Consider the following 27866-nt stretch of genomic DNA (forward strand, 5'->3'; position numbering starts at 1 on the left):
GCGCATACAGCTTCTTAGCTGCAGAAAATAACCTATAGCGATGCTGGCGTGAGAATGACTACAATATTCTTTTCTAGCAGCTCTGGTCCTTCTCCCCACGCAGCCTTCCATCGCGGCTCAAAGCCGGCAAATCATTCCATCTCCAAGGAACTCTGCTTTCTCCTAGAAGCTCGGGAAGCCCGGGGACACATTTCTCCTCACTGTCTGGGGCGGCTACCTCTCGGAATATACAGCAAGGTTACAGCAGAGAGATGAACCCAGGAACCCTGCTTCTTCTTTTCTCCTCTTCTCCAGTGGGATCTTAGTGAAAAGGCATGACAGGAAGAGGTGGTAGAGGGCATAGGGATGACGGAGGGTGCGCAGGAGACCATGAAAAGAAAAAACTTCTCTAGTAACTACTGTAGAAGAGGTCGATACTGAAAGCTATAGTCAAAAAGAAGAAACGACGTGGCTTCTTTTCCAAAGGGGAATGAGGTCTTTCGGAGGACTGGGGGAGAGGGGATGAAAGGAGAAGAGGGAAAGCGTGTATATTGGGAGGAAGGATGGAAAAAAGAGAGGGAAAAGGAAAAGAAGGAGAGAGGAAAGAGGGGGAAGGAGAGAGACGGAATAGAGAAGGAGGAAAGGAAAGAGGTAGGAGGTAGAGAAGCATGGGGAGAGGTTAAAAGAGGGAGGAAAAAAGAGACGGAGAAGGAGAGGGAGAAAAAGAGGGAAAGGAAGAGAAATGGAAGAAAGTGAGAGTGAGAGGAGAGAAGAGAGGGAGAGAGGGAGGGAAGGAGTGAGAGAGAGAGGGAGAGAGAGAACCTTGTACAAGGGCGGGAGAGTTGGCTGGGAAGTGCAAAGCAGCAGGACTCTCCTATACCCTAGAGGCTCCAATGAAGAGCGGCATCCAGCCCCAGCCGGAGGAGATGCTGCTGCTGCTGCTGCTGCCTCCGCTGCTGCTACCGCAGCCGGGGTTCCAAGTGCACCGTGGGTACCCCCAGTCACTTCCTACAGACCAGGCCAATCAGGCAGCTCAGGGGCTTGCATTTGGGCAGATGTACCCCTTTCTTGCTCCCCACATGCTGAGCCCGGGAGCTGGAGCCGGGAAGCCGCTGCGGGGGGACTAGTATCCCTGGCTCCTCATGGGTCTCCCAGAATCTCTGGCCCCCTGGGCACGGTGCCTGCAGACCCACTAAAGTGGGAAAGAGTGAAAGAGAAGAGGGCAGGCCCCGAGGGTGCAGAATGAAGGTCCCGATGGGCATCCGGAGGCTGAGGTGGAAGCTCGGTAGGCGCTGCACCCTACTCTTCGTTCTCTTCTGGACCGTTTGCTGGGTGCTAGTGGCCACACTTTTTCTTCAAGTCCACAGGAGTGTCTTTTCAGAGCGCTGCACGGATGAAAAGAGCCGGAGGATCCTGGCTGGGCTGGTATGTCCTGTGCTGACCCCGTCCTGTCCCTATCCTCCATCTGTCTTCCCCTCTGTGCCCATCCACTTTGCCCAGTACCTGCCACTCTCTCCTGGGAGCGCGAGCGCTTCGGGGTGGCATGACTAGGAGATCCAGAGGGATAGCCACCAGGTGGGGATCTACTGAGCGTGAGACCCAGGGAATAAGTGCTTTGGATCTTTTAACTTTGGACCAGTTCCTTTTCTTTCATCCCCAGGGACGCTTATGGCTCACATTACCCTGTCCCATCAAGGGGAAGAACATAAGATGCCAAGCTCCTCAAATAGGGCTCTTGTTTCTGATTTCACAGAGTATATAAAGAACACACATCCTATCCACGCATACAAATATTGGAAAGCACGTGTGAACATAGTTATCTTTATTTGAACACAGACATATTGTGTATGTTTGTGTGTGTGTGTGACAAATGGAGGTTAGTTACAAATTCCTCTTTTTTCTTTTAGCTTGCTTTCTGCCATCATTGTAAACCTGGATCTGATATGCCTATTCAAGAGATTTTGCTATATCTAGCAATTGGCAGGTCCCAATAATTGCAATTCACATTTCAATATTGCTTTAAAGTTTTCATATTGCTTTCTATGGAAAATCTTGAGAGTAGCCCCCATTTTATAGATAAGGAAACTGAGGTGCATCGACTTGGCCATAGTCACCCATCTAGCAAATTGGAAAGCAAGGATTTGTGCCCAGGTCTCAGACAAACTTCGTTAGTATGCAGGCCAAAATAAGGTGGAGTGCCTAGCCACTTAGAATAGTATAGAACAGACGAAAAGAAGTTCATAACTTGGAAGTGGTATATTTGTAATGAATCTTTCTCTTGCTTTCCTTTTTTTTTTTTTTTTTTAGACATTCAACCATATTTAACTTCCATCCACCATTTATCCTCTTTCAACTGCTATTTTTCTCCTACAATCCATTAAATCTGACCTTCAGGTGATTCCTCCAAGTCAAGTACAGGGCATAAGAAGTACTTGAGATCAACCATCACCCCTGGAGTCTTTGTGAGCCTCAGACCACAAGGACCAAGAGTCTGATTGCTTTGTTACAAGGCGCAAAAAGCAAAAGAGGAGAATAAAGGGAATGGCCCTGGAAAGCTCTTCCTTCCCAAACTCCTTTGGTTTCCTTTACTCGTCTTATACAGCAGTTACTGTCAATTAAATAAGATAGAGAGCTTAAGTGCTTAAACTAAACAATTAAAGCATCTTCTAATGGATTAAAAAGATATAGTAGCAAAGGTGAGACAATTAGTTAAAGCTGGCTTCTGCTGGCAGCACAGAAACCTGCAGTTGCCATAAAACAAGATTTCATCTTTGGATGATCTGAAATGTTAGTGACTTCTTACTCCTTTCATTTTATTCAGAATATTAAGCAAATAAAAGAACAAGGATAGTGAAAAAATAGACTCTTTAAAAGGAAGGTAGAGGATAGTGACAACTGTTATCTAAGCATTTGTTGAATGAATATTTGCTTCAGAAAAGTGAATGTGTGAGCATTGACCTAAACCACTATCACTTTTTTCCTTTTTTTTTCCATAGTGGTAAACCTTTAAAACTGAAATTTCAGCCCACGGGTGCAACTACATTTGCTTCCTCCCCAAAACATGGAAACAATGCTTTGGGGATAAAATATTCATAAGAATGTATGCATACATACAATTAATTGGAAAAAATGAAGGAAACAAATTACGTATGAAAATGCTCAGATTAAACAAATAACATTCCCGAATTGAATTAGACCTGATGAACCAGCCATACGTTGGTGAAGGGCTCATTATTGTTTACATAGTTCCTCCCTTTTCATATGTAAATGTATTTGTACTATGCATGATCTCTGTTCCTGACGTCTTTAGAGTTTCCCCAAACTTCATACATACTCATTTTCTTATTCCACTCACACTTTCCCCATCACTTTTACAGATTTACTCATTTTTCTCATTCCTTCATCCTTACCCTTCCTCCCCAGTTTCTTTACACCACTAAACAAAAACTGTTTTGGAAAAATAATAGTTTAAGACTTTTTTAAACGACTTTTTAAAATGGAATCCTAGCTTAGGTTGAGTGGAATGAAGCCTAATGGAAAGGAAATAATCCATTATGAAAGCAAGTAATTGAAAATCATTAATTTTCCAGAGTTCCATGTAATAAATGAAGACCAATTCGGCTCAGGAGCTCTATCAATTTATCTTAAATGGCAACCCTATTGGATTTTTTTTTTTAAGCTCTAGTCTGACAGAGACCTGAAAAGGTCAGTTCTCTGCCTGCTGAGTTGCTTCATAGTCCCCATTGCCAACAGGGCAATTATGAAATACCAGTGTTACTTTCCCCAGAATTTGACACGGATTCAGAGATGACAGGCTTACTTTCCCCTGAGTGGACTTTTAAGCCCAAGTTAGTTGGGCAGTACTATTTGTGTCTGTTGGTCCTCATAAGTCATCATTTATTCCTGTTACAACCTATTCCACTCTCTCATGCTGCATTTGCTCATGGGAATACTGCACATGTCTTTAGCCAAGATACACATAGATTAGATTGTCTTTTAAATGGTTTTAAGTTACTCTAAGATGTGATGTCCTCACCTATGATCATTCAAAAGCCCAGAAGAACTAGGTAGTTGTAGCTTCTGTGGACCCTAACTAGATTGAATCTCTCAGTTCCTTGGCTCCCCAAGCAGTTTTCAATTCAGCTCAGCTTAGCTCTTACACTTCATAATAAAAGTGGTTGTTATTTTTCTGACTTGCCTCCAGATTCTCATTAGCTTTCCCTCTGAACACAACAGTGCATATGCAACAGCCCTCCTGGCTGAGCCAAAAAGCAACCTCTTTCTGGCTGAGCCCAAAAGAATTATGATAAATGTCTCTCAGTGGGAAATGTCTCCTTGTATTCTGACTATAATAAGCGCTGCAGGTGGTATTTCTTGGAGGAGCTTGTGAAGTAGAATGTGATGGTAGGATTACAAAGCACAGTAGTGGCATAAACAGAGGCCTGTAGGTGTGCATTAATAGGTAAAGAGAAGAAATCAGACAGTAAATGAAATGGATTAGGGAAGCTCCTTCCTAACCACTATTCAATTCTATTCAGTAAATATTAGTTAGCTAGTATTAGCACATGGGAAGTCAGCATGGTCGAGTGGAGAGAGCACTGGATTTGGGGCCAAAAGTCTAGGTTTTGACTTCAAACTCTGACCTTGTTTGTGTGACCATGAGCAAATCCCTAATCTCTTGCAATCTCCCTTTTTTCATCTGTTAAACAGGAATAATAATGCTTATGAGGCAGCTAGGTACAGTGGATAGAGTGCTGGCCCTGGAATCAGGAAAGACTCAACTTCCCGAATTCAGATCTGGCCTCAGACACTTCCTAGCTGTGTGACTCTGGGCAAGTCACTTCACCCTGTTTGCATCAGTTTCCTCATGTATAAAATGAGCTGGAGAAGGAAATGACAAACCACTCTAGTATGACCCCAAATGGGGTCATGAAAAGTCAGACATGAATGAATAACACCAATGCTTGGATTAAATGAGATAACACATATGATAGGCTTTGTGTCCTAAAAGTGTGATATATGAGGTGAGTTATGATTAAGGGGACACGAAGATGATTAAGAAAAGTTTATGATAACAAAAATAGCTGACAAAGAAACAAGAAATCCAAGAAATTAACAGAGTGCTTTTGGGTTTAAAAAGAGCTTGAAATCCAAGATCTCATTTTATCTTCACAACAATCCCCTGAGGAAGAAAATTTTTATTTGGTGTTTTAATCTTGTACTGGACTTACCGCCCCTTAAGTGAGACAAAACTTCCAGGCTGGGGCTAAACAAATCCTAAAGACTACAGCAACAGTTAGAAACACTCAGTTTACAGTCAAGGATCTGACTTCAAATCCTGCTCTGCCACTTATTATCTAAGTGACCTTGGGTGAGTCCCTGGAGCAGTGTCTTTGTAAAACGAGGGGATTGGACTAGGTGAGTCCTTTTGTCCCTTTCAGCTGAAAATTCAGTGGAATGTAAGTTCTTAGAGGACAGCGACCATTGCATTTTGCCTTTGTGTCTCTACATGGTACTTTGCACATTTGTTGCTATTACTCTTTGTGACCTCATTTTGAGGTTTTCTTGGCAAAAATATTGGCGTAGTTTGCCATTTCCTTCTCCAGCTCATTTTATAGATGAGGAAACAGAGGCAAACAAGGTGAAGTGACTTGTCCTGGGTCACATAGCTAGGAAGTGTCTGTGGTCACATTTGAACTCCGATCTTCCTGACTCCCTAGCCATTGTGCCACTTAGCAGCTGGTACTTAATCAATGCCTGTTTTTAATTTTTATAAATCTATAATCCTCTGACTTAATCCCAGCTCTGCTACAAATTCTCTAATATAATTTGGGATAAGTTCCTCAACCTCCCTGAGCTTCAGTTTTCTCATCCATAAAATGATCGAGTTTTGACTAGATGAGCTCTAAGGTTTCTTCCAGTTCTTAGATTCTAAGCTGTAAATTAGGAACAACTGGAATTGTTCCAAAATAGAGTGGTCGTCTATCTTGGGGCTTGTGCTTTTCCAAGTTACAGGACATCACTCCTTTCTGTTCTGCTTTTCAGTTCACACCCTCATCGCAGGGAATACATTAGACTCTCCTCCCTTTACCTACAAGGTTTCCAGGACCCTGCTTTTTCAGTCAGCTGTGGCTGGAGGCGATGACAGGTTAACAAGTGTTATGCCATAGTGGATAATTTATAATGCTGGCAGATTGTTGGGCAATGGTAATAAGCAAAGCTTAAGAAGGAAAAAGAAAGGAAAAAAACCCTGGGAAGAATGATTTTTGCTACTACATTTCTGGCCCCTTCAATTACAAAAAGCCCACCTAATAATGGAGAATATTCCATCCTGCCATTTCATCTGTCATTTTGAAAAGTACTTTTGAAAAAATGCTTTCTTGTATACTGTCTATAGAATTAGGAAGTCCTAAATTCCCTTTTGTGTGGCTGGGTTTTTCTTCAGTCCAGTGCAGTCATCTATGTTAGGAATTGATTTCTAATAACATAACCTAAACCAATGCTCCTATTTCCTGGGTTCTACTTGCTGGAATAGAGGCTGTTAAAAATCCACTTAACAACCTTCAAATCACATACCAGAATATGAGAATGATTCCATTTCCTTCAAAGCTTTGATCAGGATTCTAGTTATACAGAGTAGACCCAAAGTTTTAGTGAAGTCTTCAGCTTTAAGAGCTGCACTAGGACTTCAGGGACACCCTGTATTAAGCTGTGTAGGGCATAGGAGGGGAGAAGAGTTGCATATCACAGCAGTTTAATGTTATGAGATACCACAAAATACAGTATACCTACCAGTAAGAAGTCACATCAGTAATGATGAAATGCAGGCCTTGTCAATCCAACTAGCCATACATGCCACTTAAAAACTCCAACAGCCCTGGTGGATCCTGACAACACAGTCTTCGTTGGCCTGATCTTGTCAGCAGTTTCAGAGTTGGTTGGATAGGAGTTGTTTCACTCTTAAAGCTAGCTGAGGAAATAAGAACTGGGACATGGTCCTGATGCATGTGTAAAATCATCTGTCACATACATAAATGGACAGCTGCTGAGTTAGTTGTGGATTAAAGCCATGTAATGATTACATGTAAAGATACTTTCTGGGTAAAAATCCCCGCTAATTTTTTTTTAAACTTATTCACTCATTCATATATTTATTTTTAAATTCCTAGTTTTTAAATCAATTGATAAAAATTATTAATCAACTCCGATGTTCCAGGGGTGGGGAACCTGCTGCCTCAAGGCCACATGTGGCCTTCTAGGTCTTTGGGTGAGGCCTTTTGTCTGAATCCAAGTTTTACAGAACAAATCCTTTTTTTAAGGGGATTTGTTCTATGAAATTTGGATTCAGTCAAAGGCCAGGGCACTATCCTAGGCATTGGCAATACAAAATCAAAAGGGAAAAATAAAAGAACTTCAGGAGTTAATTTTCTTTTGCTTTAGGGATATAGCATGTTCTTGGATCAATAAATATGCAAAATAAATATGAAATGATTGAGGAAGAAGGGGTACTAATACTGAGGTAATAAGGAAAAGGCTTCTTAAGGTGCCAGGTGCTCAGGTGAGCTCTAGAAAGAATTAGGGGTTCCAAGGAGGAAGAAGAGCATTTCAGATATGGGAGAAAGTCAAGGCACGTCTACAAGCATTTATTAAGTACCTACTGTGTGCCAAGCATAGTGCCTTAGCCACTATGCTAAGTGCTGGATATACAAGGGAGATCAAAAATAGGCCCTTCTCTCAAGGAGTTAAAATCTAACAGAGGAATTTGCGAACTAAGGGATACTTTGCTCAAATATGTGAAAGCAGGAAATGGAATACAAGTCTGGTGTGGGGTAAAACAAATAGGGTGGTTTGGGTAAAGTATACTGTATGCAAGGGGAAGTAATATGTAGCTTACTTAGAAAAAAACAAACAAGCTGGAGGCAGGCTGTTAGGGGCCTTGAATGCCAAACAGAGGATAGCATTTAGTCTTAGAGGCAATAGGGAGACATCGATGTCTTGTGAACAGAATGACATTGGCAGATGTATGGATGGTGGATTGGAGAGGGGAGAATATTAATAGGAAGCTATGGAAACAGTGCAAGAAACAGGTGGCAAGGGCCTGAACCAGGGTGGTTTTCATGTGAGTAGAGAAAAAGTGCAGATGAAAACTGGTTTTATATACAAATAAATCCAGATGAAGGAATTGCCTCATACTCAAGACTGAGACACAAGACCACTTTATGTATAAAGAAAAACTTGATCCAGAGCTTTAGGGAACAGTGAAACTAATCTAAAATTTATTAATATATAATATTATTATATATTAACAATATATAGCTAAGAATAAAATGAATGTCTCATTATTAATAAGATGAAAATGCCTTAATTCCATTTTTAGGATTCAAAAAGTGTTTTGTAAATTGTTTTAAATTTTTTTAAACTTTTTTCCATGTTCAGATCTTAACAGTTATAAGAACGTGAAACATCACCATAATGCTCTATCCTGTAAATGGATGGTGGTCCTAGCTGAGGTCCTATTCCACACAGTTTTGTAGCTGAAGTATGCCCCTTCTTCCAACCCATACTCCAAATTGATTCAAAGGTGTAGACATTGATAATAATTCAGTTCAACAAATATTTATTAAATACTGACTATATGCAAGATACCCTATGAGGCCCTGGGAGAAAAAAAGGCACTAGTGAAGTAGATCCTGACTTTAATGGGCTCATATTCTACACAACGTAGTGGGTTTTTTGCAAGGCAGTTAGGGTTAAGTGACTTCCTCAAGGTCACACAGCTAATAAGTGTAAATTGTCTGAGGCTGCATTTGAACTTAAGTCCTCCTGATTCCAGGAGTGGTACTCTATCCTTTGGACCACCTAGCTGCCCACAGTGTTTTTGTAGCTCTTTCCTAACAACTGTCTTAGGAGGTAAGCAGTAAAAAGATTATCTCCATTTTACAGATAAGGGAGGAGAGAGAGACAAGGAGAGAGGGAGAGGGAGAGAAAGAGGGAGAGAAGGAGTTAAGTTGCCCAGGTCATATATCTAATAAGAATCAGAATTTGGATTCATATCCAAGTCTCTTCATTCCTAACTTTTAGCTTGTGTGTATACATGAGCAAATTTGAGCTTAGGTCTTCTTGCCTTCAGATCCTGCACTCTCTCCATTGCACCACTTCAGATTTCTCACACCGAGTTCAACTCCTACCTCAGACACTTGATTGTAGTCAAGTCATTTAACCTGTTTGTCTCATATGTAAAATGGTGAAAATAATAACACCTCTTTCCCAGGGTTATTGTGAGTATCAAATGGGATACTATTTGAAAAGCAGTTTACACTGTGTACCTGGCACCTTGTATGTAAGTACTATAGAAATGCTAGTTATTATTAATTAAGGTATCCTGATCCATGCTAGCTTTTAAATAAGTAGAGTACCTGACATAACTGAAGAACGGAAAAGAATCAGACTAACTACATACAAAACACTGCAATCGAGCCTTTGGGATTGGACTAGCGTAAAATCCAGGAGTGGTGTGATTAATCTATATTAAGGACTAGCAGTGCAGCTGAAATACACTAGACCTGTTTGTGGTCATTTGCATGTGCAAGTGAATAACTGTGCCTCTTATGCCCTGTAGGTCATTTATTTTTGCTGAGGAAAAATCTATATAGTTACATGTTTTTGCAAATAAGAAAATAATCAGGGTCTTGGGAAGTCAGATCTACACAAAGTTCCCTCCTTAGGACTCCCCTGCCGATAGACAATATGGTGAACGTAGCACTTGCCAGCAGAGTTTCTGTGCAGGTGTGGAACTAATCAGCCCTGCCTCTGGTCAGTGTCATTTCTTGCTTCAGCCTTCTCAGTATATAACAACAGATAAGTATTTCCTTCCTTGTTGCTGGGCACTAGCTCCCAAGGAGTGAAGTCACAAGAATGCTTTTGTAGGCTAGGCTCTATTGGAAACCACAATCCAAAGTCTGGTTACTAATGGTGTTTTTGTTCATATATGTCCTGTCCATTTTAATTCCGTTCTGCATTCCAGAAAAAGACTAGTTTTTACCAGCTTTAAATTCTGTATTTTCCAACATAACAGAGGACCTATTTTAATAATGATCAGATTTCTTAGTTCATATTTCAATTAAAAAAATTTTTTTTACTGCATTTTCACATTAGGCTTTCTATAGGAAGATAACCACATTGAATAAGTAACAGATGAAATGGAGAAAAAAGTAACAAGGAAAATGGATACTATCAAGTCATTTCATGCATCCCTATCTATCCCATCTCCTTAATCACTGGTCATGTTCACTTACTCTCCAAATGTGACTCCATCTCCAAGGATCAACTTGTAGCTCCACTTCTGGATGCTCAGAATGATCCCCCCAGCAATCTGAAGTAGCAGCGGCAATTCTTTTGAAAGTAGAGGCATGGAAACAATTATAGGCGGAAAGGGTGATTGACAAAGAGAGTACTGTTTCCTGTAGATGGTATGTTTGATGACCTCCAAACCTTGAGATGGTGTGCCAGGGGTAATTGTAGAAGGGTGGAAGTTTACCAAAGTCATATTAAATTTCAGGGCATACACAGAATTTATAGTTTTTAAAACACACTAATGCACTTTTCTCCAACAAAAATATTTGAATTAGTTTTGGGGAGGCCAGCACAAAATGGAGTGCAAATTTGCGTATGATACTTAGCCGTTACAAGCTCAGGGTCATGATCTTCTACCCACTTTCCTTATCTAGGTAAGCATTTGTCAAACAGGTTACTTCCAAATACTTTATTTTACAGATGAGGTTAAAGATTTTTGGAAGGTGGCATGGGGAAGAGTGTTATTTAGAAACAATCAGGTCAGGTCTTGAAGCTTTAGGATTTCTTGATGCTTGTTGGGCCATTGGACTGTGCTCTCTGAGATGGATCTGCAAACCTGGGCTCTTTCTTGAGAAATGAGACTCAGGAATTCTTTTTAAGATGTGATTTCACAATTCTTTGTAAAATGTGCAATTGAATGTCTTGGAGTGGTTGTTTTGCAATCAATCAATAAGCATTTACTGAGGGCTAATATCCAATAGCAATTCAATGAGCATTAAGAAACTACTATGTGAAAGACATTGTGCTAACTGCTGGGGATATTCAAAGAAAAAATTGAAACTAGTACATTTCTGAAGGAGGTTAAGTCCTCTTGGGCAGATAAGCATATATAAGGTCATTTTTAGGAGGAGGAGACCACTAACAACTGAGAACATCAGAAAGAGCTTTATGTAAGAGAAGGTAACTGAGCTGAGTCTTGAAGAAAGCTAAGGATTCTAGAAAGGAGGAGATGAGAAGGTACAAAAAATACTGGGCAATGCATTTCAGGCTTGGGGATTTTGCCTGGCATGGAGATGGAATGCTAAAATGAGGATAAAGCTATTTAGTCCAGATTGACTGGAACTGAGAATGGGTGTCAGGGGGTATTATGAAGCGAGCCAAGAAAGACCAGTGGAAGCCAGCTCATGGAAGACTTTAGATACCAGACTGAGGAGTATGTAATTTGTCCTGGAGGCAATATCTTACCACTGAAGCTTTTCGAGCAGGGAAATTATGTGGTCATCCCTATTTTAGGAATATCAGTTTGGCAGCTGTGTGTTAGACTGATTGGAGAGGGGAAAGACTAGAAGCAGGGAAACCAATTAGGAGTCTGTCACCACAGTATAGGGAATATATAGTAAACTCTAGAGTAGGGGCTACATGAGTTGGAAGAAGGGGATGAACAGGAGAGATGCAAGAGTTGTTGGTAAGACCTGGCAACTACTTGGATAAGCAAGGTGAAGAAGAAGTAAAAGTCAGGCAGCCCATGACAGAAGGCTGGGCCTGGATTCAGGAAGGCCTGAATTCAAATGTGGCTTCAGACATTTAACTGTGTGAACCTGAACAAGCCACTTAACCTGATTGCCTCAGTTTCCTCAACTCTTAAATGGGAATAAAATATCACCTACACTCCCACCCCCCGCCCCCCTCTTGTTGTGAGAATCAAATGAAATGGGACTTGTAAAGTTCTTAGCATAGTGCCTAGCGTATAGTAGGTGTTTATTATTACTAAGTTATCTGAAGTTGGATGAGAACTGAGGAAAGGACACTTGATTTAGGAGATAAGAGGTTATTGGTAACTGGAGAGAGCAGTTTCCATAGAGAGTGAATTTAGAAGCCAGATTGCGAGGGATTAGGAGGTGAATAGGTATTGAGAAAATGGAGGCAATGAGTGTAGGTAACTTTTTTTAGGGGGTTGGTTATGAAGATAGAAGAGCTATAGGATCATAGTCTTAGGGAGTAGATAGAGTTGAATTTAAGTTCTCAGGCTCCTGAAGATCCAAACACTCCGGTGGTTATTGACCTAGAAGCCCAAAGAGATATCTCTTCTGTTATGTGTGAGAGAAAACTGATAGCTATCTACATCATCACATGACTTGGAGAACTCTAGATAGATGATATTTCCCCATCTGATGGTTAATAAATTACCATCTTTTCCTCTCTTTATTGCTGTCATTCAGTCATTGTCAAGGTAAAACTTCCCTTCTCCTGTTACCATTTCTTGCTCTGATGTTGTCTTGTCCTTATTCATCTCAATACCACTTCTATATTTTCTTTATACTGACCTCTCTGCACTCTGGAACCCCATTCTATTATTATCAAAAAAATACCCTTTGCCTTACATTTCTTTTTACCCCACTCTCCCACTCTCCATGATGTTTTATCCAAACCTTTTCAGCCCTCTTCAAACTTCTCATAACTCTCCCTTACCCTCCTCTCAGCTGAGAACCTTAATTCATATTTCATTTTTATAATTGAGTCTTTACTGAGAGTTCTCTCTTCCCTCTTCTCTTTGTTCCACATCACATAGATGCCTTCTGCAAATGTCTTTTCCTTCTCCTTGTCTCACATGAAGCAGGGACTCTTCTTACCAAGAAAAACTCCTCTATATGCACATGGTGGCATCACCTGCATTTCACTCTTGGCCCCTCTTCTCTTCTTCCACATCATTTTGCTTGGTGATTTCAATATCTCCTATGGATTCAATTATCATCTCTATGCAAATGATTCTCAGAGCTATGTGTCCAGCCCCAACCTCTCTCTTGATCTCTAGTCTTATATCTCTAACTGCCTACTGGACATCTTGATCTGGATATCTTATAGATATCTTAAGCTCAGCATGTCTGAAACTGAACTGATTGTCTTATCCCCAACTCCTTACCAACTTTTTAAAACTTCCCTATTACTTGTCTAGGGCACCGCCATTTCCCCAATTTTCCAGACTCACAGGCTAGATGTGATACTTGACTCCTCACTTTCTCTCTTGATGCTCCCCAATTCAATCTGTTGCTAAGTCCTATTTATTTTACCCTTGTAACATCTTGTATGCATTCCCTTTTCTCCTCTAACACTACCACTGTCATGGTTCAGACCTTCATCACATCATGACTGGACTACTATGATAGCCTGATGGTTGGTTTCCCTGACTCATCTTTCCCCTCTCCATTCTACCCACCACTCAGCTGCTAATTTTATCTTCCTGACCATCTTATCCCTTTCAGATCCCTGGTTGCATCTGGATCGCATTGGATCTCATTAGGTTGGGATCCCTTTGACATTAGATTGTAAGCTCCTTGAGGGCAGGGACTGTTATCTTTTGCCTCTTTTTGTATCTCCAATGCTTAGCACAGTGCCTGGCACATAGTCGGTGCTTATGTTTACTGACTGACTGAACAGGGTAGTCCCTCAGACCAGTAACTGTTGGAGGAATCATCACTATCACTCCTTTATTGCTGAATCCCCAATGGGACCTGGGGTTTTGAAGAAATGCTTAATCTCTAGAATCCTTGGGTTAATAATTGTGCCACAAACATACAGTGTTCTACCCTCCATTGTTCCTTTGGCCCCTTCCCATATCTTTCCTCATCCTCCTTCTCATATTCTTTTTTCTTCCAATCAAATCTTTCCCAGTCTTTGAGACAGCTTACAAAACCCCTTCTCTATGATTAAACCAGTTCACATTACCACTTTTCTCCTCTGAACTTCTACAGTTGCCCTACAGATGATGCTACACAACTCAGGACTCAGTTCTATAGATTTATCGAATCTAAAAGCTAGATAATAACTTAGTCTTTAAAGTCCATAAAGACCGTTTTTGTACCCATCAGGACTTCAGAACCAAACAGAATCTAGCAACTCCCCTTGTTTTATATTGATTATTTTATAAATAAAATTATTTTTATAAAAAAATTCTATAAATTTATTTAAATTTACATATATTTAATTTTGTAAATAAAGAAATTGAGGGCCAGAGAATTTAAGTGATTTGTTCATGGTTATACAACTAACTAATTGTAAAGCCCTGCCTGCAATCCCAGTTTTTTTCATTCCCGTGGATATGGTTATAATTAAAGACAAGATAAATCTGAAAAGGTAAGTCTTTCCTTCATCTCATTACATGGATTATATATTGTCGCATATTGCCTGTTGTCTTGTATGTGTTAGTTTTCTCTCCTCCACTAGATGGGGAATTCCTCAAGGAACTTATGTCCCTTGAGGACAGGGACCATCTCTCATTCTCCTTCAGAACCTCCCATAACCACTAGCATAGTACTGAGCACATAGTAAATGTTCAGTAAATTTAGGTTAGCAGATTAATGCATTTTTAAAAATATGTAAGGGGAGAATAGGTAATTGAAGTCTAAAGTAGAACAGATTTTCCAGAATCATCTTTTTTGTGACTGACTCTCCCATTCCTTTATTTCAGTGTCATGACTATCAAGGGGGCACTTTGATGGGAGACCTTTGTGAAGACCTGTGTGTGGCTGGCAAGCTGGTGTACCAGCGTTGCCTCTACTATGAGAGGGGCAAGAAGGTTCTTCAGGCCACTTGGCATGGTCAGCCTGTTGTCCTAAAATCCAAGAAAGAGGCCTTCTCCAGCTTCCAACCCCTTGACTTGTTGAATGAGGAGATGGAGGGTAGCAAGGATTTCCCTGAGGAAGAGCTCCTCCTAATGGTAGCCATAGAGGTCAAGAATGCTCTGGGTCTGGAGATCTCCAACAGTACCATGGGGCCACTGTGGTCAGGGAGAAGGGGGCCTCACTGGAAGGTTCAGGTGGCCAGTATGTGGTCACTGCTTCAGCAGGAGGAGTATATCTACTTCAGCCTTCTACAAGACTTCAGCCGCCATGTCCTGCAGGTGCTGGGCTCCTGTGGCCACTTCTATGCAGTAGAATACCTTGCTGCTGGACATCCCCGACATAGAACACTTTTTCCCCTGGAGGAGGCTGCTGGCATCCCCCTTGTGAGTGACCAAGGCCAGGCAAAGGCCATTAACAACATCGCCCTCAGCTTCCTGGACATGGTAAACCATTTTGATAATGACTTCTCTCATCGCCTTCACCTCTGTGATATCAAGCCAGAAAACTTTGCCATAAGGAGTGACTTCACAGTAAGTGCTTCCAGGGAGGGATAAGTGTAGCAGAAGAGACCATGGGTCCTAATGACTGATTGTTTGGATCCTACATGTCTGAGTTTCATTTGTACCTCCCTCTCCTTGATCTGGTATGAGTTCCACCCTTGAATATCCTATAGTTATAATCAAACCCTCCCCCCCCCACCTCAGTTTTCTATTCTTCAGGGTGAACATTCCCCCAAGGCCTCATATGACATGATTCCAATCATCCTGGTTCTTCTCTGGACACTCTCCATCTGTACAGAATCACAAAGGAAAAGACTCAGGGGGGGTGTGTGATAACTGTGTTTTAGTAATTTAAGCGCTGTTTTGTGGAAGAAGGATTAGACTTGCTATGTCTGGACCCAGGTGGCAAAACCAGGAGCTATGAGTAGAAGTGGCAGAGAGGTAGATTTAGGCTTTCTGTCAGGAAAAACATCCTGACAATTGTAACGTTACTAAACTGGAATGAACTGCCTCAGAAGGCAGTGGGTTCTCTCACTGGAGGGAGGACCACTTGTCGGATAGGTCACATAGAGAGGAGATTCCACTTCAGGAATGTATTGGAGTGCATGGCTGTGGAGGTCTCTTCCAGATCAGAATGTTTGTGTTTCTGAGTCTACTAAACAACTTCAGCTGTAGGGAATAACACTCTAGGAGTGTTTCCATCTTCTCCATTACCCAGAGGTTTGGGTACTGATGGTGGTAGTGGTGTGGTGTTTGTGGTCCTTCATTCCTGAAGACCAAAATGACATCATTATATCAGAGTCAAGCTACAATGTGTCCGACTGTGACGGATCAGACCAATACAAGCTCCAAATATTCGGCCAGAGATCAGGCACAAATAGTCCATGGAATCATTTGGGATGGATTCCCTAAATTTGCTCATCTCATGTTTCTTTTGAGCTAAGATTGTTGGTAGAAAAGAGTTTTCAGACAGGGGAACAGAGAGCCCCAGACATCAACAAGGTCTATATTTCCTAATGGCTAATAAGATTAATTTCTCAAAAAGGGTGAAGACATTTCTGCCATTAATTTAAAAAGAGTAATCTCCTTGGGGAGGGGAGGGTATCTATTTAATTTCTGACCTGAGGCACCTTTCTTCAGGAGATGGGGTATTACAAAGGGGATAAGGATAGAATGACTGAGGGATGAGGGGGTATCTTATGTGTGTTCTCACTTGGGGATCCTGCTTCCCTTTCCTTGCTACATTAATTTAAATCTGCTTCTCCCTATGGTTTCATTCAAGCACTGTTTTGGTTAGCTTTCATTCTGTGTTCATGACCACCAGGGAGACAAGCAGTATTTTAGTGTTTGTAGCAAGTGAAAAGCATGCCTTGGGTGAGAATGACTGCCACTGAGACCTACTTGATAGAAAACAGATGAATGTGTATTCCCTACTCTGCTGCAACTTGGACTTAAAGAGGAGGAGGTTATTGGAAAAAGTGACCTCAGCCAAAAACGGGTTAGGTATCTCATTATGAGATGGATCTTTTCATTCCTCACCCATGCTGAGGACAGGGGACTGTGAAATTAATTCAGTAATTGTGAGTCCCCAAATTCAGATTTCAAGCCCCAAAGGAATCCTAGATCATCCTGATTCCCAGGCCGGCTGTTTATCTGCTATGTTACGTTGATTCTTACTACATTAAAGAGTTATGCGACAAAACAAATTGCTTTATATGATCCAGGATACTGGGTCATTACCTACGGTCACAATGCTTCAGCCAGTCAAAGCTAGGTGAAATATGTGTTGGTGGAGTCTTATGCCTACATTTTCCCCTTTCCTGTCTCACAGGTCATCTGCCCTGTTAAAGTCTCTTAACTAGTGAATTAAAAAATCTAACACCTCCAACATCTAGAGCCTTGTGGAAATTTGTTAACAACTATATTAACAATAATTATAAATATAAGCTATCAAAGGGATGGTGATATTCCTGATGCCTTTTGGTTAATTACAGAAGTAGGGAAGAGGGATTCATTTATTTATTCAATAAACATTTATGAAATGCCTGCTGAATACAGAGTACTCTACTGTTGCTAAGGGAGATACAAAGTTCAGTTGAGTGGTGATCCTTGCTTTTAGGGAGCTTGTAGTCTAGTATAGGGACAAAATACCAACACAGATGTCTACAATACAGAATGTTACATGAGCACGTTTTTTGTCTGCATTTGTGATTTCATTGATGTAAGGGACTTTTGATTATGAAACTCCCTCCACCAAAGCAGATCAGCAGCTGCCCTGCAACTTATGGTCTTCCAGGCCTGTCTGGGAGCACTGAAAGGCTGGGGCTTGCCCAGGGTCATGGAGACAGTATGTATGACAGGTGGAATTTAAGATGGGGAGGTCATAGATTTAGAGCAGGGAGGGACCTCAGAGGCCTTCTAGTCCAACTCTCTCATTGTACAGATCAGGAAACTGAGGTCCAGAGATGTTTGGGACTTGCCCAGGGTCACACAGAAGTGGTTGAATCCCATTAAGCCATATTCTCTGACTCCAAATTTAGTGCTCTTTCTATTGCATCATGTTGCCCCTTCCCCAGATTGTCCTGACTTCAAGGCTGGCTCTACCTCCATTATGCCAGAATGTCTCTTACTGCATGAGAGGGTTAAAAGCAAACTGCTATCTGAGGTCCAGTGGGGGATCATACAAGACCTCATGGAGTTTTTGGAATCCTAGGACTTTTAAAAAGGTTTTTCCTCTAGTTTTCTGATCTTAATTTTTATCTATGTTGAGCTTTAAAGGATGAGTAGGAATTCAGCAGAAGAGGAGGAAGGCAATTCTAAGCAAATGACACAGTATGAACAAAAGCACAGGGTGTGTTACTAAGAGTTCATGGAGGGGAATAAGAAGGAGATAAAGTTGGAAACAGTCATAGGCAATGGGGAAGGCCTGAATGTGTTTGAACAGAGAAGTAACAAATCTATACCGAAGAAATATAATTCTGGCAGAAGTATAAAGGATGGGTAGGAGAAAGACTGGAACAGAAGCTGGAAGACCTGGAAAGAAGTTATTGCAAATGTACGTTGAGTAAGTGTGGGAGAACCAATAGAACTGACTAGAATAGGTGAAGGAGAAAGAAGAGTAAAAAATAACCCTGGGTTTATAGGGGAGACCAGGTAAATGCTGGTATCACAACAGAATGAAGAAAAAAGAGCACAGAACAGAACTTTAGGGAAGATCCACTTTGAGAGGATAAGGAAAAACCTACAGAAAAAGAGTATGAGAGGTCATATAAAGAGAACCAGGCAAATGTAGATATAAATGTAGCCAAGGGATGTGAAAGTCCATAGCAGTGGAGCAGATCACCAGCACCAAGAAATTCAGAGAAGTGGAGGAAGATAAGGATGCAAAAGGCTATTGGATTTGATGAGTAGGAGGTTACTGTAACCTTGAGGAGCACTTTCAATAGAACAATGTCAGAATCCTGAGGTCAAGGAATAGGGTAGATAGCAAGGCATAGACCATGGATAATTTTTTTCATGAAACCTAGCAGTGAAGGTGAAAGATGACTGAGGATAATAGCTGGATAAGATAAAAAGATAAAAGGATATATATTTGTGGATAGATATGAAGGAGCCAGTAGAGATGGACAGATTGAAAATACATAAAAGAGAAGAGAAGGCTGATGGGTCAAGCTCTTGTGGAAGGAAGGAAGGAGTATGGTCAAGAGCCCTGGGGAAGAATTAGCCATAGTGAGAAAGAGATTACTTTGTTGAGACCAAATGGAAAGAAAATAAAGTAGGTAATGATGCAGAGAAGTTTTGGGGAATGGAGGAGAGTCATTGAGGGAACTCATGTCCACTGCCTTCAGTCTTTTCACTGGTTGCCTGCTGAAAGTGTGCTGGAGGGAGTTAAGGGTGACAAGCGAAAAAGAAAAAGCTTATAATCACTGTGAGAAATGAGATGGGGATGGTCTAGATTGTTTAAATCACCTGAAAAATTCAGGGGAGACAGAAGATAATGGTAGCGCAATGGCAGGATGGGGTGGCATCCCCTAGTCCTTGGTCAGAGTAGAACCCACAGAATACTAGTGTATTTGAGGGCATGCTTTGACGTGCTTTTAAGTGGGGCTGGGGAGAAGAGAAGGTGGGAGTGTCAGAATGATAAGGACTTTCTTTTTTATTTGTACTGCCACACTGTGGTCACTTCATTCAGAGTTTGGGGAGTAGAGAAAGATGGGAAGGGAAGAAAGGAGAAGAAAAAAGAGAAGAAAACAGAGGAAAGGGACATAGGAGAAGAAGAGAGGAGAACACAGGAGAAGAGAAAAGGAAAGAGAAAGGAGAGGAGAGGATCAGAGTAGCAGAAGAAAAGAGACTAAAGGTGGGGAGAGGAGAGGGGAAGGGAAAGGAGAAGGAAAAGACCAGGAGTTTAGAAGAGGAAAGATGAAAAGAGAGAAGGTGAGGACAATATAAGAGAAGGAGGGTGAGAAGATAGCTAGAGGAGAAGAAACCAAAGGAGAGGAATTCTATAATCCTTTGTTAATCTGACCCTCAACCATTGCTTGGGAACCTGACTATTGTGAGGAAATGAGAGGAATGATCCAGCAAGTGGTGTTCCCCTCTGAGCCAACTCTCAAACCTGATTTAACGCAAAGGGCCGGTCTTCTGGTGAGACGAGAACTGGGCTCTAACAGTTAGTAGTTATCCGATGTCCCAGAAGCCCATAGCAGCAGCAGCCTTCTAGCCAGGAACCATTTTAGCAATTTGTAATACTTTCCAGTATTGAGTCACTGGCTTGAAGTCATACTTAGAAACTTTTTCATCACTTTCTGGTCCAAAGTGCTATTCAATGAATGCCAATGGTCACTTTCAAACAGATAGTACATTTTTCTGCTCTGAAGGCATATGAGACCATATTTCGGGGAAAAATAAAATTATCATCAGATGTCTTTCTGTTCTGATGCCAGGACGTTATGGTTTGTAGGAAATTATGTGGGTTAGGTAATTTTATGCATAAAAGAGTTTGTGATCATTTCAAGAATTAAATACTGGGTATATAAATATTTTTGTTTTTACTTCATCAGTATCAGGTTATGTTTCCAATAGATGTGAACTATCCTCTGTCATTACATTACAAAAAGAAAAAAAGACAATTCTTGGTCTCTTGGGGAAAGCAGAAAGACACAGTTACGAGTAGAGGAAAGAATCATACATGACAGAGACGGTAAAAAATAGGTACATAGAGGAAACTCTGGTTTCATGGAGGAGCTTGGAAAGGTTGCCAAAAACCCTGGAAAGAAAAGGGGCACTGGGCCACAATGAAAATGTTCTCTACAGAGAACAGCTTTCATTAGTGTAGCCCCAATCATGTTCGCTTCTAATGTACCACTGGGGTGAATTGTGAAATTACATATTTGGCCTGGCTTCACAATGAGATAGAAAAGATTTATTTAAATGGCAGGCTGGCTCTGTTTGTTATGACTGGATGTATAATTAAGCAAAGCCTTGAAATGCCTGAAAAAATTTTCCTATGTTTTTCATTTTCATTATTCCCCACATGCCTCTAAGCAAATCATGCTATTGACCAGGTTACTGATACCCACCCCTTTTTCCCCCTCACCCCACTTCCCACCCTCTAACCCCTTCAAAAAAGAAGTTAATGTCTGAAGTTATATAGCAGGATCAGAATGTATTTAATACAGGATGGGAGTGGGAGAATGAACACTTTTTCAAACATTTTTTGAGGCATTACTAGGGGGATGGAGAAAGGCAAATATTTCTGATATGGGCCTGCAAAGGCTTGTGGATTGCTCTGAGGTGCATCAGATTCATCAAGCTTCCTAATAACTTTCTAAAGCCTTGGACTTATAAAATGCTGTACTTGGGTTGACTCCAGGATTTTCCAGGTTTGAGCTTATTTTCTGTTATTTAATCCAGGTGGTGGCAGAAGAATCTGCATAATTTAGAAATTATCCTTTTCTGTTTTTGAAATCCTTTTGATTTATAGCCAGAAACATCAATCTGAAATTCCATAGGATCATCAAGCTGTCATTCAAACAATGGATTTTCTTTGTCACTGCGGGATCATGTTAGTTCCTGACTGTTCCATCCACAACAATTCTGGCACAAGTCATTTTTGCTTTGGCCCTTTCCCTAACATTTCCATTTGTGCCAGTTTCGGCCAGTCATTCAAGCATTCCAAGATACTACGCTGTCTTAGGAGAGTGTGCCTACTCATCCCTCATTTGCACCACTATGCTCACAGTCCTATGCAAGGAGATACCTTTCTATCTGGTGACCCTACAAGGATAAACTCCTGGTAGCTTGTTCCAATTTAAAATCCCGGACCTTGAAGAGCAGAGGCCCAGAACTCTGATATACCACTTACTCAAATGAATGGGAGTTTTTAAATGAAGGGAAAATTATTTGTAAGATGTTTCAGTGTCTTCACTTTCAAAATTGAGTTCCTTCTTTTCTTTTTTTTAATCAGGATAAACATTGACATCTATAGCAATGCTTCCAAAGCCTAGTCATGAACAACTTGCCTTTGCAAAAAGTTTTTTTTTTATTTTTTAAATGACAAAGGATCTGAAACTTTATCTATTATACACTGTTAATAAAAATGTAAAATTTAAAACTTTGTTCTCTTTCTCTCTCCCTCTACTTCCTCCCCCCCACCCCCATCTATTTTTGGACCAATTTATGCCTTAGTGAATAAAAAGAAGTATTTTCTTTAGACCCTTAGTTCCATGACCATTTACGACTTGGCTGACAAGTGTAGCACTTTGGAGGGAATGCTTGATTTGGAGTTAGAGGCCCTGTGTTCAAGTTCCACCTCTTCCACTTCACTTTCTTCATGATCTTGGCCAAGTAACCTAAATTCTCTAGGCCTTAGTTTTCTTATTTGTAAAACAGGTGGGGTTGGACTACATGACTTCTGAAATCACTTCCATCTCTAAATCTATGCTCCTAAGAACTGTGGGGCTTATAGGCAGATAGTAAATTAGAAAATAACTTCAGTGGTTTTACTCTCTATTGGCTACATATGTATTATTTTTTTGTGGGGGGAATGTTTTGTTTTCATTACAGGTGGTGGCTATTGATGTAGACATGGCCTTTTTTGAACCTAAAATGAGGGATATCCTTGAACAAAACTGCACAGGAGATGAAGATTGCAACTTTTTTGACTGTTTTTCAAAGTGTGATCTTAGAATCAACAAATGTGGGGCCCAGAGAGTCAATAACAACCTGCAGGTAAGTAGCCAGCAGTCCTTACATGGATAATGTGTGGTCCACTGGCCTGTACACTAGTCTGGGAATTGAGAAATCAGTATTTTCCCTGGAGGCATCTGCCTCTTATTTACCATTTCCAACTATACAAATTCAAATCACATTGATTAGTAAACATTCCTTTATCTCTATACTAAATAAAAATAGAAACAATGGTAGACATGGGTGATCAGCCACCTTTTGTTACCTGTCTCAGAGTGTTGAAGCTCAGAATAGGATATTGGACAGTGAACTAGAACTGGATTCTATTTGTAGCTCACCCACTGACTATCCATTTAGTTGGCATGAGTAAATCAGATTACTTTTCTGTGCCTCATTTTCTCCACCTGCTAAATGATGTACAGATAGTAAAATGAGTACAGGTCATGTAAATGACAGTAGTCACCTTGGCATGATGACGATGATTACTACCACCATTACTATCACTAACTCACATTTTTGTAGCATTTTACTTTTTGCAAAGAGCTTTCCATGTAGTAGCACTGAGGGAGATAGTACAATATTATTGTTTTCCTTTTGTGGATGAGAAAATTGAAGGTTGTTATAGTAGTAGGTCAGGAGAAAAATACTGATAATTTTTTAAAAAGCTATTACCAAAGCATTAGACAATCTTTTACTATTGAAGAGATGGGGGGATATGGGCTTGACAGTAGTTTCAGAACTGATTGAAGGCCTAGAGTAGACTTTAGTTACTTGATGACGACTTGGAAGGTATTCAAGTGAAAACCCATGAGGATCTATGCTTGACTGTGTACTATTAAACATTTTTATGACTAACTTAGATAAAAGCATAGATGATACCCTTACAAATTGGCAGAAGACACAGATGTGGGAAGCATAGCTAACACAATGGTGTTGGAATCAGAATCCAAAAAGATCTTAGCAGGCTAGAACTTTGGGCCAAATCTAATAAGATGAAACACAACAGGAATAAATATAAAATCTTACACTTGGATGAAAAGTAATCAATTTCACAGATACCATATGGCATGGGGTGGGAGAATAGATAGCAGTTCATCTCAGAAAGATCGGAGGGTTTTAGTGAACTTTAAGCTCAAAATGAGCTGAAAGTGTTACATAGCAGCTGACAATGCTAATATAGTCTTATACTGGCAGACCATATCTGAAGTAGTCTGTACAATTCCAGGTACCGCATTTTAGGAAGGATGTTGCTAAGTGGACAGTATCCAGAAGAAGATAACGGGAATGAGTAAAGGGCCTCATGATCATGCCATATCAACTGAAGGAACAAGAGATGTTTAGATGTTTAAATCACATTGGAGAAGAGAAAATTTGGAGAGAGGGCTTGATAGCTTTCCTTGAGAGTATTTGAAAGGTTATCAGAAGAGAAATTAGATTTGATCTGCTTGTCCCCATACAGCATAATTAGGAGTAATAGGCAGAAGTGGCAGAATGGAAAATTTAATAAAAGTTTATTAAAGTAGAATCTTATGCATTAGGAAGTAGTGTGTTTTTCAGTGGAGGGCTTCAAGCAAAGGCTGAATGACATCATCAAGGAGGTTGGGTGTGTTAGTTAATGTCTCTGGTTCCTTCTTTCTCCCAAGTTCTGTGATTCTCTGAGGTTCAGAATGGTTAAGTGCTTTGCACAAGTTCCACAGAACTAGTGCTATTTTCTTCCAAACTCATCCATGTTTTCTAACTTCAAATCCAACAATCCTTCCCTTACCCTATTTTCTTAGGTGTCAATAGGACAAAGAAGGCCAGGAGATCTATGACCTGAAGTTTAGCTAAGTCATAGAATTCTAATAAATATTATAGGTCTTGACAGGTATAGAGATAAGACCATAAAGCCAATTAATATCAGGAAAAAAAAAGAGAATTACTGAGATATATGTAAGAAGGTTGTGTTTAGAGTTTAGCAAAGGAAAAGAAGACTATGCCTGCCTATACTATGAGAAAGAAGGAACAAATAGGTCAACAATAATAGCACTGAGCAAAGGTGGTGACCTTTAACCTCGGAGAAGACATTTTTTGCTTTTTGCCCTATTTTTGTGTTTCTTACATAAGGTGGTCTCTGGAAGCTCTGGCTATTCATTGTGGTCAGAAAGATGTTAGAGGCCTATAGGCACATTCTACTCATGGATAAAATAGAATATTAAATAAATATAAAATTAAATATATTAAATAAATATAGATATTAAATAAAATAGTTTTCCTGGAGAACTATTATACAGTAACAATAACTCTGTGATGACAAAAATAACTGAAAAAAACTTAAGAATTCTGATCAGCACAATGACCCACCATGATTCCAGGGAAACAAAACCCCCCAGTTTTGGAAAATATTAATGCAGATATAAAAGATAAAAGTTTATCATCTAATATTTATAGGAACACTTTAAAATATCCATAGGCATTACCAAGTCCCTTGTAGATAAATGGTCAAAAATATGAATAGCTTATAAAAGTGAAAACGTATTTTAAATGATTTGTTTTGCAAATTGTAGGCATTTAATAAATGTGTATCTGAATTGAATCTATTAAAAAATGTTCAGCCTCATTAATGGAGGAAATTAAAACAACTTTCAAATTTTCAAAAATGATTAAAAAGATATGAAATGTAATGCTGATGAGAATGTAGGGAAATAGTTATACCTATTCATTAGTAGAATTACAAATTGGTGGAGCCTTTCTGGAAAGCAATCTGATAGCAACAAACAAACATTATATAAAGGATCATATTCTTTTATCCAAACATTTTATAATTGAGAATGTACCATGAGAAAACTATTTTAAAATTCTATTTTTCTAAAAAATATTTTTCAAAGATCTATATTAACATTATTTGTAATTACAAAAAATTGGAAATAACCTAAATATTCAATAACAGAGAAATGGTTAAATAAATTGTGGTACATTGATATAATGAATCCCATCTTACAATAAAGACTAATAAACATAAGGGAGATGGAATATGAAAGAAGTATATGAAATTTGCAAAATAAAGTAAGTAGGACCTGAAAGAGCACAACGTGCGCTACGATTAGATAAAAGAAAAAATGAATAAGAATGAATGGAAAGAAGAAGCTGGTGGAAACTCAGAAGAAGGAACAGACATTTTGTTATGGATGAGCTCTATACTGAAATTCATTTGTTTAAAGGCAAATTGTCATGAAGAAAGTTCAGTTGATTTTACTGATGTTTAATATTAAATTTATAATAAATCATGAAAAGCGTAGACCATTTTTCTAACTGATAATTTAATGTTCTATGCTATCAATGAAGACTATGACCACTGCGTGGTAGTGTCATCAATTACATTTCTGGCTCTTCCAACAACCTTTCTCTAGACCAGTGCTCCCCTAAATGCCTTTCCCATATGACCCTACCTTCTTTCTTGGGCACTCTAAGCTATTTGGACAATAGCTATACCTATGGAGTGAGGACCTCTCTGTTCCTTTTTTCTTTTATGAAATGCCAATTTCCATTTATTCATCTATAAGGAGGGGGATCTGAATTTCCTACTTCACACATATGGAACTGTCTCTGAGGCATAGGTTATTTTAGTGTTTAGAGTTGTTTGAGTTCCCAGCAAGAATAACCTCATTAAGATATTAGGATTCTTATATATATATATATATATAAGAAAGGTGCTGCAAAACTCAGATATTATCCTCAGCCAATAAAGTTAACCTCTTCTCCTCTTTTTCCTTAGGTTATCTGTGACAAAATATTCCGACACTGGTTTCCTTCCAATTTCAGAAGCTCTGCCATCACTTTACAGCTCCAGGAGCAGTTACAGAAGGCTGTGCATGATTGTGCAGATCCCGGAATCCCAGAAACGTCCCACCACCCGAGAGTGTCTCCCAACTCTTTCTCTGAACTATACCGATTGCTTCAAGCTACACAAAGAGAACTTCAGAAATCAGAGGATTAGCTTTTTCCAGTGACTCTGTACTGTTTCCACTGCATTTGTTTATTACAAGTTATATATTAGTATTTTTTGTTTTTCATTTTTTTTTTTTTACTATGCAAAATGAAACATCCATGAAGATGTTATGGATATTATCATGGCTCTTTGAAGTGTGAAATTGCCTTATGTTATTTCAGCCCCAGCTCTGGCCTTTTTGATTTTTACTTCCCTGCATTCTGTCTCTTGCCTAGTTTGATTTACCTAAGCTGTTTGAAGGACAGAGTGATACATGTAAACACTGGCTCTAGGGTCAGAAAGGAAGTGTGGAAGAGTGGGCACAAAGATAACTTTGGTTTGGGGGGGCACTCAGTTGGTAGGCAGCCAAAATCTGTCTCTGAAGAGAATGGTAGACACCCTTTGGTTTTCTCTGATACCACACAAGGAGAAACTTTAACTCTCTGGTGTCATTTATAGTAAAAAGCAATAGCACTAGAAAAGGTGTTGGATATATGCCAGCCCTCTGCAGTTCTCATTGCTCAGTGACCAACTAAGCAAGCAAAGGGTAATCAATTTGTGCTAGAGTGAAAAGTTTTACCCAAATTTGGAAAAAAAGTGGTACCTTCCAGGAACAGAGACTGTGTGGGAGAAGAAATAATCTATCATGTCATTCTATAGTGTCTTTCATTTTGTGAAAGAGTCTTCCATAAATGAATGAATGAAAAGGCATCTATTAAGTGCTTATTGTCTCTTTGCTAATCTTGGATTTCTACTCCCTGATGACCATTTTTTCTTCTGTCCTTCCCAGTTCAGAGATCATACTTTTTGGAGGAAGAAGCAAAAGCAAAAGAAAATGAATAATTTGGCCACCACTATGGACCATTAACATCATCTCATTCAAGCCTTGTGCTTTCCTTGATCTTTCTCTTTTTTCAACACATTTTTTTTTTTTTTGGTAAACCTTATTGGTATCATTAGCATTCATCACTAGTTTGGCTCACTTGGGGTTTTATCGTTACTGACACTGTTTCTTTGGAACCATATTAGTCCTTATATCCATCAAAGGGCAGTTACTTGCCTTTGCTTCTATCTTCTTCTGTGTGTCAGATACTGTGTCAGGTGCTGGGGATATTTAAAACACAAAATAACTCTTGACCTTAAGGAGAACGCCTTTTAAAAATCTAAATTATTTGATGAGCTCCTTATGCCACCACCTCAGCCTTGCCTCTTATACTTTTCACCAAATTCATAGTTGTGTCTTCAGAATTACTTTCTTTCTTTTTTTTTTTTATTTTGTAATGTTTAACAATCACTGCCATACAATTGCGATTTTATCCC

The 27866-nt window shown here is 39.8% G+C and overlaps 1 protein-coding gene across 1 annotated transcript; it reads left to right on the forward strand.

The window, feature by feature from the left end:
* The first annotated feature begins 409 nt into the window (after nt 1-409).
* On the forward strand, nt 410-27261 carry DIPK1C (divergent protein kinase domain 1C). The gene is made up of 4 exons (XM_072604095.1): nt 410-1404; nt 14738-15421; nt 22457-22621; nt 26334-27261. Exons 1-4 carry the CDS (start codon nt 1222-1224, stop codon nt 26553-26555), a joined length of 1254 nt encoding a protein of 417 aa, XP_072460196.1. The 5' UTR covers nt 410-1221; the 3' UTR covers nt 26556-27261.
* The last annotated feature ends 605 nt before the right edge of the window (nt 27262-27866 follow it).

The sequence above is a fragment of the Notamacropus eugenii genome, chromosome 4 (genome assembly GCF_028372415.1).
Source record: "Notamacropus eugenii isolate mMacEug1 chromosome 4, mMacEug1.pri_v2, whole genome shotgun sequence".
Classification (NCBI taxonomy): domain Eukaryota; kingdom Metazoa; phylum Chordata; class Mammalia; order Diprotodontia; family Macropodidae; genus Notamacropus; species Notamacropus eugenii.

What these genes read in the sequence shown, in the direction of transcription:
- DIPK1C (XM_072604095.1), top strand. Translation starts at nt 1,222, where the DNA reads ATGAAGGTCCCGATGGGCATCCGGAGGCTGAGGTGGAAGCTCGGTAGG. An exon ending in CCATAAGGAGTGACTTCACA is followed by an intron (nt 15,422 to 22,456) that starts GTAAGTGCTTCC and finishes TTTTCATTACAG; the next exon opens with GTGGTGGCTATTGATGTAGA. An exon ending in GAGTCAATAACAACCTGCAG is followed by an intron (nt 22,622 to 26,333) that starts GTAAGTAGCCAG and finishes CTTTTTCCTTAG; the next exon opens with GTTATCTGTGACAAAATATT.